Below are 10,691 nucleotides of genomic sequence, written 5' to 3'. Positions count from 1 at the left end.
ATATATATATATATAAATAACATAATAACACGCTCAATATTTTGCTTTACGACAGCTTCAGAATGACAGACATCCTCTTACATGACATCTATCAAAGCAGTAGTATATTTGCCACAGGCTCTAAATATGTTTAGGCTGTGAACGTTGTCCAGACAGTCTCTTTTCCCTCTTAGATTATTGTGGATTATACGATTATAAAACCTAATTAATCTAATCACATAGATTATGTGATTATGTAATCGAATATATTAGATTAGATGTTTATTGGGCTAAAATGATAAAGTTAAACAGTAGCTCTTGACTAAAGGGAAAAGAGTACAGAAATGCCTTTTTTTCTAGTTTCCTATAAATTTTTGCGTGACTGCTGATGTTTATCGTCCAACCTCCTGATTTGCACTGCTGTCTTTGATCAACAGGTGAGAGTGATCGACCAGGAGATGCAGGGGATTGGTGGGCAGAAGCTGGACATGCCCAGTTTGTGCTCGGCCGACCTCTGGAAAACCAGTGAGCGCTGGGATTTGATGGGAAAGGAGCTGTTCCGCCTGAAAGACCGGCACGGCGCTGACTACTGCCTGGGTCCCACTCACGAGGAGGCAGTGACGACTCTCGTCGCTCACCAGGCGACTCTCTCCTACAGACAGCTCCCACTGCTTCTTTACCAAGTAAGCATTCAGCCTGTTCTTACTTCCACTGTTTTTCCTGTAACAAGCTGCAGTTTGTTTGTTTTTTCTGACATGATTTATTTTGAAAACCCCCCAAAAAACAGATCACCCGCAAATTCAGAGACGAGCCAAAGCCGAAGTTTGGCCTTCTCCGAGGGAGGGAGTTTTACATGAAGGACATGTACTCCTTTGACGTGAGCGAAGAAGCCGCTCATCAGACGTACGAGTCTGTGTGCCAAGCGTATACTCGGCTCTTCGCCAGGTTGGGTCTGCGTTGCGTTCAGGTGCAGGCGGACACTGGAAACATCGGCGGTAAACTGTCCCATGAGTTCCAGCTGCCGGCGGACATCGGCGAGGATCGGCTTCTGGTCTGTGGGAGCTGCTCCTTCTCCGCCAATGTGGAGACCATGTCATCAGACCAGTCCAACTGTCCACAGTGTGAAACTGGGAAACTGGTAGAGTCAAAGGGTATAGAAGTAGGCCACACGTTTTACTTGGGTAAGAAGTACTCTCACATATTCAAAGCCACCTTCAGCAATGCCCAGAACAAGCCGGCTGTCGCTGACATGGGCTGCTACGGCCTCGGGGTTACGCGAATTCTGGCGGCAGCAGTCGAGGTGATGTCAACAGAAGAGGGGATCCGCTGGCCGGGGCTTATCGCTCCTTATCAGGTTTGCGTTTTACCCCCTAAGAAGGGCAGTAAGGTGGATGAGGCAACACTCCAAGCTGAGGAACTGGTCCAAGCTTTGGGAGAAACTCTGCCTCACCTGAGAGGTGAAGTTGTTTTGGATGACCGCACACAGATGACAATCGGAAAGAGGCTGAAGGATGCCAGCAAACTGGGTTATCCATATGTTATTGTAGTAGGACAGGGAGCTCTGGAGGAAACACCCAGGTTTGAGGTGATCTGTCAGCAGACAGGTGAGACTGTCTTCCTCAGTAGAGATGGACTGTTAGATCTACTGGGAAGAGTGGAAACTATATAAGTAACAAGTATGAATGTTAGAATAAATGTTTCAGTTTGTGTGTGTGAGGTGGTGGGCATAGATTATTCCATGTTTTCCAAAGCCTGTAATTTACACATTCAATAAACGTGTTTTAAACAATAGCTCTGTGATGTACCTGACCTGCATTGTACACTACAATGTAATGGAGTCCACAGCTTTGTTTTTTACAGTAATAATCCTAATAAAAACTTAATCTGTACCTGGACAAATCAGTGCTGGTTACAACCAAATTATGAATGTCGCAAAAAAGTGAGACAGCAAAGAAAAGCAAAGTTGGTAGAAATATTCCCACTGTTTAGTAGTATTTATAGTGGTATCCTACAATGCAGATATCCTTTGTAAGTAGGCCAGTATAGAGCATGAAGTACATGAGAATTTGTCACAACATGAATGTAATATAACACTGATCTCACACCAGATTGGGAGTGAGTCCTTGAAAAATTAAAATAAATGCAAGTTTATTTTTTTTAGCACAAAAATAGTTATCCCAGTGCATGTTGTAAAGCAAGGACCAAGAGTTGGGCTACAGTGCCCCCACTGTGTTAGGGTTGCTTTCCATGGTGCACACAAGTAAGGCTGAAATAATTAACGGGATAATTAGAAAAGAAACTGCCACCTATTTTAATAATACGTGGCAGTGCTTTGAGAGCCTTCCTTCTGCCGTCGGAGCTTCGTACCGTGAGGAGTGGAACGCTCTGCCGGAAGTGAGTTTCCACACGGATTCTTTCGCATGTGGCACCGCTGTTACACATGTGTAAACAAGGCAACTTGAGGAACGGTTAGCTGGACAGACTGCTGTCAGCATTAATATAAGATTTAAAAACAAGAACAAGCTCTTTAAAGTACATTTTGATCCAAAATGGCGTCCACAGTACACAGTGACAGCGACGATGGCATGGACGCGTTCATGGACAAATTCAAGACCCAGCGGTATAAAAATGCCTTCAGTGAAAACGACTGGGAGGAGGTAAGGTTGGCTTGCGGAGACTATGTGCACTAGATAGAAAGCCACTTGAACCTGAATAAAATGCGTTAGCACGTCTTTGTTCTTATGTTGGTGGTTAGCAACAAGATGCTAACATGCTCAGTATCTCGTGAAGATATCGAAAAATAGCATCAGTACCAGTGCTGGTATCGGATCGATACTAGCGCGATAGAATCGATACTTTGCTTCTGTTTTCCACGTTCAGATTGTAGCCCAATGAATTGTGTCTGAACCTTCCTGTGCTGACTGTCACATCTATTTTATTTATAGTCCACAGACACATTTAGATTCCAGCCCCCCAAAGAAAAAAATCAGTTTCAAAGTACATGAAGCTGAAAGGTAAAAATCACAGTGATTATTAAAACGTGTTCAGAGCTTACAAATTAATGATGGTTAATCTCCGACTCTGTATGCTGCCCTCAGAGGTTAAAAGTATTAAAGTGTCCATATTGGTATCGGCATTACCGGCCATGGCTTTACTTGTATCAGGTAATACCAAAATGTACTGCTGTCTCACGCAGGAGTTTAATAAAATACCCATGTTCATGAAAAACGCCCCCGAAGAGATCGACCCACAGAAATACCCAGAACTAGCCTGCCTCCAGTCCATTATCCACGACGAAGACCGGCCTCCTGAAGGTGTGCGAACCACAGCTTTCTCTCCTCCAAGGCTTTGAATGTATTCGTGAAAACAGCTGAATAAATGTGAGAAACGTGTTCTTTTCCAGAACAAGCAAAAAGCCTGAAAGATGAAGGCAATGCCTATTTCAAAGAGAAGAACTACCAAAAGGCGGTGGTGGCCTACACAGCGGGTTTGAAGAAGAAATGTGCAGATCAGGACCTCAATGCTGTCCTCCTCACCAACCGTGCAGCATCACACTTTTACCTTGGTAAAAAAAAAAGCATCCAAATGTCCTTTTGCTCTCACAAAAGATGACATTGTTTAAAAAAATATGTCTGGGTTTTTCTTTTTTCCGTGACTCAGGAAATATGCGCTCTGCTTTGAATGATGCTGCAGCTGCAAAGAAGCTCAAGCCAGACCACCTGAAAGCCTTGATCAGAGGTGGGTACTGTTTTTAACATGTACTGCTATGATATGATGACATTGTGTTACTAGGCATGGAAATCTAGTGCTGGTTTCAGTTTAGATGCTCCAGATTTCTGTCGGTTATAGCTCTTAGAAAGCAAATGAATCCCATGTTTGTGCTTCTGCAGGCGCTCAGTGTTGTATAGAGCTGCGCCACTTTTCAGAGGCCATCCAGTGGTGTGAGGACGGGCTCAAGGTTCATCCTACTGACAAAAAGCTGCGGGAGCTGAGAGCAGCGGCAGATAAGCACAAAGTAACTACACTTCAGATGATCCTTGTCTTTTTATATATTATTTTTAGAAGTGGTGAAATCTTTAAAGCGCTGAAATAAACCTTGATTTGTTTTTGGTATCGAAGAGAGCAGCAGAGAGAGATGCCAGGAAGGCCAAGGCTAAAGAAAAGAAGTTGCATGGTGACAAAGAAGCTCTTCTGAATGCCATAAAGGTAAGCATTAGAGATGGAGCATCTAACGTCGCTCACACTAATTGGCAGCTACCTGCCCCGGCCGCTGCTGTAGATTTATAGTTAGAAACCAGAAGTCCAGATGCTGCCACAGCCCTGCTGGAGGCGCCTAGCTATCAAGTCCAAGCCCAGCCACAGGCTCGTAGTTAATGGGCCCATCACTGGATGATGCGTTACCAGCGCAGGTCTCGTCTTCACCCTGGGCCAGGGCAACCGCCACAAACCATCCGATTCTGCAAGGAGCTTAAGTCAAGAGGCTGACCCTACATATTAGAAGATGCATCTTAAACTGCCTTCACTATCTAAGTGAAAAATGAACGCAGAGAACGAAATTATATCAGTTATGATTTTGGCGTCTATACACAGGATCGAGGCATCAAACTCGTGCAGCCTGCGAGGGCTCAGCGGAGCGGTTCTGACAGTGAAGATGAGGACGAACGCTCTCCTGCGGCGATAGCGGAGCTCAGCCTGGATGGCCTCAGCTCTCAGGAGGTCACCGGGGCTCAGGTCTTCGTAGATGAGCAGGGCTCTCTGCAGTGGCCCGTTCTCTTTCTCTACCCCGAACATCAGCAGAGTGACTTCATCTCGGCTTTCTGTGAAAACAGCTGGTAAACGACTCCTGCCCTCAGTGACCAAGATTGTGCTAAATTTATATACAAATATCACTGATGATCGTTTTGATTATACATTCCTCCACTCTTTGATCTGTGACCTGTTTCAGATATCGTTTGACTAAAGTAAGACACGAGATGTAACTTTTATTAGAGCAGCATAAACGACGATAGCCAGTTTTTTTTTATGTAAATGCCAACTGTGACCACTGGGAGTCACTGTTGAGCAAAAGGGACACAAAATGTTTTTAAAAGGTTTTTAAAGAATGACTCTTTTATGTAGGACAGTAAATTGAAGCAGTAAAGTGTGGAGAATAGTCACTCTTGCATCTCTCAGCTTCACAGACCACCTGGGAGTCATGTTTGAAGAACTTCCACCCTGGGACGCGGACAGAAAATACCTCCCACAAAATCTGCAGGTCTGTATGCTGGGCTTACAGGTGGGGAGGTGGGGGTGTTATTTTATGAGAACAGAGATCAATTAAAGTAATGATCAAACTTGTATAAAGCCTTTTAGTGGCTCCAGGTGGAGCCGAGTGAAGACTGGTTGGCTGTTTCAGATTGAAAATGGGGAAATGTGTTTGCTTCAGTCATCAAACTTTTCCCACAAATAACTGATGTTGTCTTTCACAGCTTTACTTTGAGGACGAGGAGAAGGAGACACTTTACCGAGTCGACCCAGAGATGTCACTTTTGAAAATACTGCAACACAAAAGGTAGATTTAATAATTTATTCTGCTGATGAGTGGTTTCAGTTTCATTTACACGATGGTCACTAAGAGCACTCCTCAAGACAAGTTCTCTTTATAATGCTCCTTTTATTAGGTGCTGCTGTGAGTTCCTTGTTATAGATGACTTCCTTCCTTATGTCAGATTTAAATGTATACCTGAGGGGTTATTAACTGTTAGAGAATTTACTTGTACCATTGTTTTCCAGCGTTGCTTGTTGTAACTTTCCTTCATGCTGGTTTCCTGATTGAATCTCTTCTGTTTTGCCAACAGGTATTTTGTGAAGGCGGGCACGCCCAGCTTCATCGTTTTAGTAAAAGGCTCTTCATACTGCAAGCAGTTTTTATCAGGAAGGAAAATACACGGACTGTAAGGAAAGGCAGAGCTTCAACTCACGCACATGAAAACCTCTGACATTCTCAATAACTGACTCATCAAACGTCACTGAAAATAAAACATGAGGTTTTGTAACATGAACTGTTTACACTCTTTATTTCTTTCTGTGAAAAACGGGTGAGTGTTGAAGTGTGTGAATTATTGCGCAACAGTCATCTCATCTATATATTCTAAGGTAAGACCCTTCATAGCATTAGAGAGAAAACAATCAGAAGATCCCCTTTGAGCAATCACTGCTGTTAGTCCAATAGTCACACAACTGGCATAGTAACTCCAACTTTAATGGTCGCCTTCTTTCGTACAACCACAGAAAAAAACTGACCCTCCAAAACTCTTTTACTGCCCCTTTCCCGCCTGCACGTAGCCATGCCCCCCCCCTCACTAGACATTTGCGCAGTAGGACACATCTTAACACCTGCGATGGCGGGAAGAAAAAAACAGGAAGAAAGTGAAATATGATCTCTCTGCTCCCTGTCAGCACTCTCACTGCAGCAGTTTGCTTTTCCTGATTTTGGTTTCAAATCCTTCAGATTTCATTTTTGAGTCTGAATGTTTTCTTTCTTCTACATCAGGCCAACATTTTTGCAGCACTCCTTCCAAAATCAGTAAGATTTTGATCAAAGAAGTCAACTTCTTGGTGTCTTTAAGTTTTCATTTTTTGACATTTGTGAAAAAGGTTTAGATTAATAATAATGATGATAATAATAATAATAATAATAATATAGTTTAGTAATAATAGTTTATAGTTTAGATTTTGCTCCCAGCTGTATAACCCTATTGTTGCAGCCCTACCAGACACAGCGCCGCCTCAGACCCTCAGGCAGGCTCTTTTAGCTTTACATGTTTTACTTATGTGAAGCATTCACTTAAGTGTTTTTCACAATGGCTAAAATAACAAACTGGTGTTAAACAATCTTTTCCAGCTTGGAAGCCACGCCTCCTGTGACACTGCTGTGTTACAGTGGATAAGTCGGCCATGTGTGAGATCTCTGAAGCTGTTTGCATTGATAGTGTGATTTGATAAGCTCTTTATCTGCACACAGTTTCCAGGTCAAATTAAGCCCATGCTTTCTGTTTTGTAGGACATCACGTTCAAGCTGACAGAGATTCATTCATTCATTCATTCATAAATGAGATCATAAATGTCTTGGATTTCATATTTTTATTGATGAAAAAACACTTTACATCAGTTTTAGCATCAGAGCAGATCTAACACCACGTTTAGCTCTCTACATGCAACTATGTTTTTCTCATTAGCAGAAAAATTAATAGACTAAAATTCAATCCTCTGTATTATTACTGAAGCTATGCAGTGACTAATCTAAAAAGGCGACTCATGCATTTAAACTAAATGTAATTTTTATGATTATTAGGAAGCTGATAGAAATATTTAACGATACTCTCAATTCAAAATGACTTCATTGTCTCGTATCACTGATAGAAACATCAACACAAACTCGGATTTCGTCACTGTGTGATCACAGTGACTGCTGGTTGAGCCATATAAGCAGCTGGCATTGGTTGTACAGGCATCATCATCATGGGTGCCTGCATGACTGGAAAAGGCTGCATGTTCACAATGTTGTTATTCTGTATGTTGATGACAGTGGGGGCTTGCTTACGATGCTTTAACTCACGATGCATCTGACACCAGGAGCACGTGGCGCAGAAACTGGAAATTACAATATCGTTAAGGAGAGAGCCCTGCAGAGAGACGGTAAAACCATTATTTCTTTCTTTCTCCTTTTCTGCTTCATGATATTGTCTCATTGTCACTGCTTCATACCTTGATGCCATATCTGTTTCGCATGGCAGCCCTTATAGATAAAACTGCAGGAGGTGGACAAGTAGGGATCCCATAGAATGAAGGAGCAAACATTAAATCAAATAAAGGGAGAAGATTGTTCTCTCCAAACCTTCCTGCGACAGTTAGGGTGAGGCAGGGGCTGCACCAAAAACCATAGCAGCCTGAAAAACAGAAATACATCACCAAAGTGGTAACATGTCTGAAGTGCCTACGACCCCAGAAATGACAAGAAAACGATCTTAAACTTTTTCTTACAAGTACTCGCGTCCTCAAAGCAATCCAAGAGACCACTGTCCCAGTCTGTCAAGGGTTTTTCTGCCATTGTGTGTTGAAGTTCAGCCACAGACACTAAATAATTACTCTGTAAAAGCAGAATGTAGTAGAGAAAACCCAAATACAACAATTGCAATGAAAGTCAGCTTTATACATCTTTGTCTTCTTTCAGCTGAGACGGAAAGCTAAAGAAAGATTCCTTGCATTTGACTTTGTCGATGTTTTTAATATTGTACTGTTAAATGTTTGGTCACGATTATAAGTATACTGTTTTATCAAGATTACAGAATTGAGTCTGTTTCCAGGAAATGGAGTAACATATAGGATGGAGGGAAACATGCAAACAACTTGCAAATGATATAAAAAGAGAGCACATGAAAACATGAAATGTGGACAAAGAAGTTGCTAGTTTTCCATGAATACTGTTGTAAAAAAATAGGAACATGTTACACATGTTGTTGTTTAGGGTACATCACTTGTGAATCGGGACATGTTATATATAGCTACTTTAACATAGTCCGATTGATTGCAAGGCTAATTTATGACGTTTTTATATTTCTATTTAACCCTTTCAGGCACAGTGTCACTACAGTGGTCAGCTATTGATGGTATACTTCAACATAAACTACATTGGACACTGATGTGTAACTCCGTACCCTGCCGCACACTGGTCAGCCAGTTGTCCACCTAAGTGGAGATGTTAAACTCTTCTGAAAAGTACATGTTTTAAAAAAGCGAAGATCAAAAATCTTTTTTTTCATGTCTAAAGATGAATAAAAATACTTAAGAAAAAGAAATCCAGATTGACACTGTCACTATTCATGCATGAAAGGGTTAAGTTTCTATTGTATATTCACCCTCCATCCATAATAAAGAAACCTGAACAAGTGAAATATCAGAATCTCTGATAAATGAAATAACTGAACTGGCAGCATCATTAACACCAAGCACTAAAGAAAAAAAAAAGAGATGACACAACAAACTCTTCACTTACTTCTTATTCTGCACTCTGATGTCTCTCCTCTCCAGCACTCAGTCACACTCTGTTCTTCTTTATCAAAGGAGGTCATGACACACAGTCCAGTGAAAACATTGGACATGTGAGCATGACTGGTACTGAATGTATTTGAATATTCAAACAAGTATTTTAAATTGGCTTCACAGAAGTTAAGTGACTGAGAGTGAACTACTGAAACCAGTGGTTTGATGTAAACAGAGCAGAGCAATGCTCTAATACATATAAATAAAGACTGAACGAATAACTGAATAAACATATAACTGACTGCTGGATTGTAGCCTTTTAGTAAAACTTTGTAACCACTGAGAGAACTCTGGGTTCAGGATGAAGGCTACGAGGTCAAGCCTGTCATCATCACTAAAAGCAGCTTGTTAAAAACACTTTTAAATTTAGAGTTTCAGCATGAAAACGACTGCAATTTGTAACTCTTGTGCTTATTTGTGGTCATAGATCAACAAAGTCAGGAAAGTGAAAGTGATGGAGGAAGAGAGCCAAGAGCTGTGGCTGTGAAGAGTTTGCTGAGTTTTCTTGGGAAAACAGAGATGGGAAAGTTGACCTGTGGTTATGCTTGTTCCTGGTAGAGGTGTTAGGGTTTAGTTTACATCAGTGTGCTTACCATCTTTCTCTCTTTTAACCGCGGTCAATAAAGTGTCTTTTGTTGTGTGTGGAGAATGCCCACAAACACCCAAATATAATACATTTAGAGACTGTAGTAGTTTGTGGGGCAGAGCTTCACTTTCATGCAGTGTTTGGGTGAATCTGATATTTAAAATGAACAGAGCCTTTGTCTACATAGCAACGATGTTTGCATGTTTGAAAGAAGGTGTGCCAAACTATGAGTAGGTGTCTGTTGCACGGGTTCTTTTTCCTTGTTTCTCCAGATATCAATTCCTTGTTCAACTAAAATGATAACACTGTAAACTAGTACATTTGAAGGATTACATTTAGATTCCCAAAGCTTCATTATTTTATTTGAAGTTATACTATATCCATTCTGAGATATGCACACAAGTATGGTTTTAAGACAAATGCAGCAGTACGAGTGTGCTGGTTTGGGACAAAAATGTCATCTACCTACCAACAAGCAGAGGGTAAATAGAAATCCTGTCCATAGGCTTGATTTTTTGCATTTGCGCAATATCTCTGTTTTAGAAATCACATGACTATCCAGCATTGCAACCAGGAAGGAGTTGCAGTCTTACACACCTCGTACTGATTTTATATAGTGGAGAGTACAGGGTGGGCCATTTATATGAATACACCGTAATAACATGGGAATGGTTGGTGATATTAAAGTCCTGTTTGTGGCACATTAGTATATGTGAGGGGGCAAACTCCTCAAGATGGGTGGTGACCATGGTGGCCATTCAGAAGTCGGCCATCTTGGATACAACTTTTGTTTTTTCATTAGGAAGAGGGCCATGTGACACATCAAACTTATTGGTAATGTCACAAGAAAAACAATGGTGTGCTTGGTTTCAACCTAACTTTATTCTTTCATGAGTTATTTACAAGTTTCTCTTTGTTCACAGCCATTGACATGTCGAAGAGGTTAACATGTGAGGAGAGGATCAAAATTATGTTGATATCTGGTGAACGCAGTAACCGTTTCATTGCAGCAGATTTCAATGCAAGACACCCTACGAGACCACCC

The 10,691-nt window shown here is 41.4% G+C and overlaps 2 protein-coding genes and 1 long non-coding RNA gene across 4 annotated transcripts in view; 2 read left to right on the top strand and 1 right to left on the bottom strand.

The window, feature by feature from the left end:
* The window catches only part of pars2 (prolyl-tRNA synthetase 2, mitochondrial), a 3,263-nt gene extending 1,395 nt beyond the window's left edge, over positions 1 to 1,868 (top strand). For both annotated transcript variants that reach the window (XM_005733107.1, XM_005733106.1), the window contains exons 3-4: positions 417 to 662; positions 767 to 1,868. In XM_005733107.1, coding sequence (XP_005733164.1) covers positions 417 to 662; positions 767 to 1,648 — 1,128 coding nt within the window. In that variant the 3' untranslated portion in view covers positions 1,649 to 1,868. The remainder of the gene's footprint in view (positions 1 to 416; positions 663 to 766) is intronic.
* A 451-nt stretch (positions 1,869 to 2,319) lies between these two features.
* ttc4 (tetratricopeptide repeat domain 4) lies at positions 2,320 to 6,020 on the top strand. The gene is made up of 10 exons (XM_005733105.1): positions 2,320 to 2,636; positions 3,176 to 3,293; positions 3,383 to 3,544; positions 3,640 to 3,717; positions 3,870 to 3,994; positions 4,099 to 4,185; positions 4,570 to 4,811; positions 5,152 to 5,233; positions 5,448 to 5,530; positions 5,817 to 6,020. The coding sequence occupies exons 1-10, from the start codon at positions 2,529 to 2,531 to the stop codon at positions 5,914 to 5,916; spliced, it is 1,185 nt and encodes a 394-aa protein (XP_005733162.1). The 5' UTR covers positions 2,320 to 2,528; the 3' UTR covers positions 5,917 to 6,020.
* Positions 6,021 to 7,826: 1,806 nt separating this feature from the next.
* Positions 7,827 to 9,065, bottom strand: LOC102193189 (uncharacterized). The gene is made up of 3 exons (XR_311727.1): positions 9,014 to 9,065; positions 8,002 to 8,107; positions 7,827 to 7,907 (listed from the first exon to the last, which is right to left on the bottom strand). It is a non-coding gene; the product is annotated as an uncharacterized LOC102193189 (long non-coding RNA).
* Positions 9,066 to 10,691: the final 1,626 nt, after the last annotated feature.

This window comes from Pundamilia nyererei, unplaced genomic scaffold (assembly GCF_000239375.1).
Source record: "Pundamilia nyererei isolate P.nyererei 1_Seehausen unplaced genomic scaffold, PunNye1.0 scaffold00050, whole genome shotgun sequence".
Lineage (NCBI taxonomy): Eukaryota > Metazoa > Chordata > Actinopteri > Cichliformes > Cichlidae > Pundamilia > Pundamilia nyererei.
The sequence above is the reverse complement of the archived record's forward strand: the minus strand, read 5'-3'. Positions and strand labels throughout refer to the sequence as shown.

Bases quoted from the DNA above. Each gene is read 5' to 3' on its own strand.
- ttc4 (XM_005733105.1), top strand. From the start codon at position 2,529: ATGGCGTCCACAGTACACAGTGACAGCGACGATGGCATGGACGCGTTC. The intron at 3,718-3,869 runs GTGGGTACTGTT...GTGCTTCTGCAG, and splicing joins CCTGAAAGCCTTGATCAGAG to GCGCTCAGTGTTGTATAGAG. The intron at 5,531-5,816 runs GTAGATTTAATA...TTTTGCCAACAG, and splicing joins AAAATACTGCAACACAAAAG to GTATTTTGTGAAGGCGGGCA.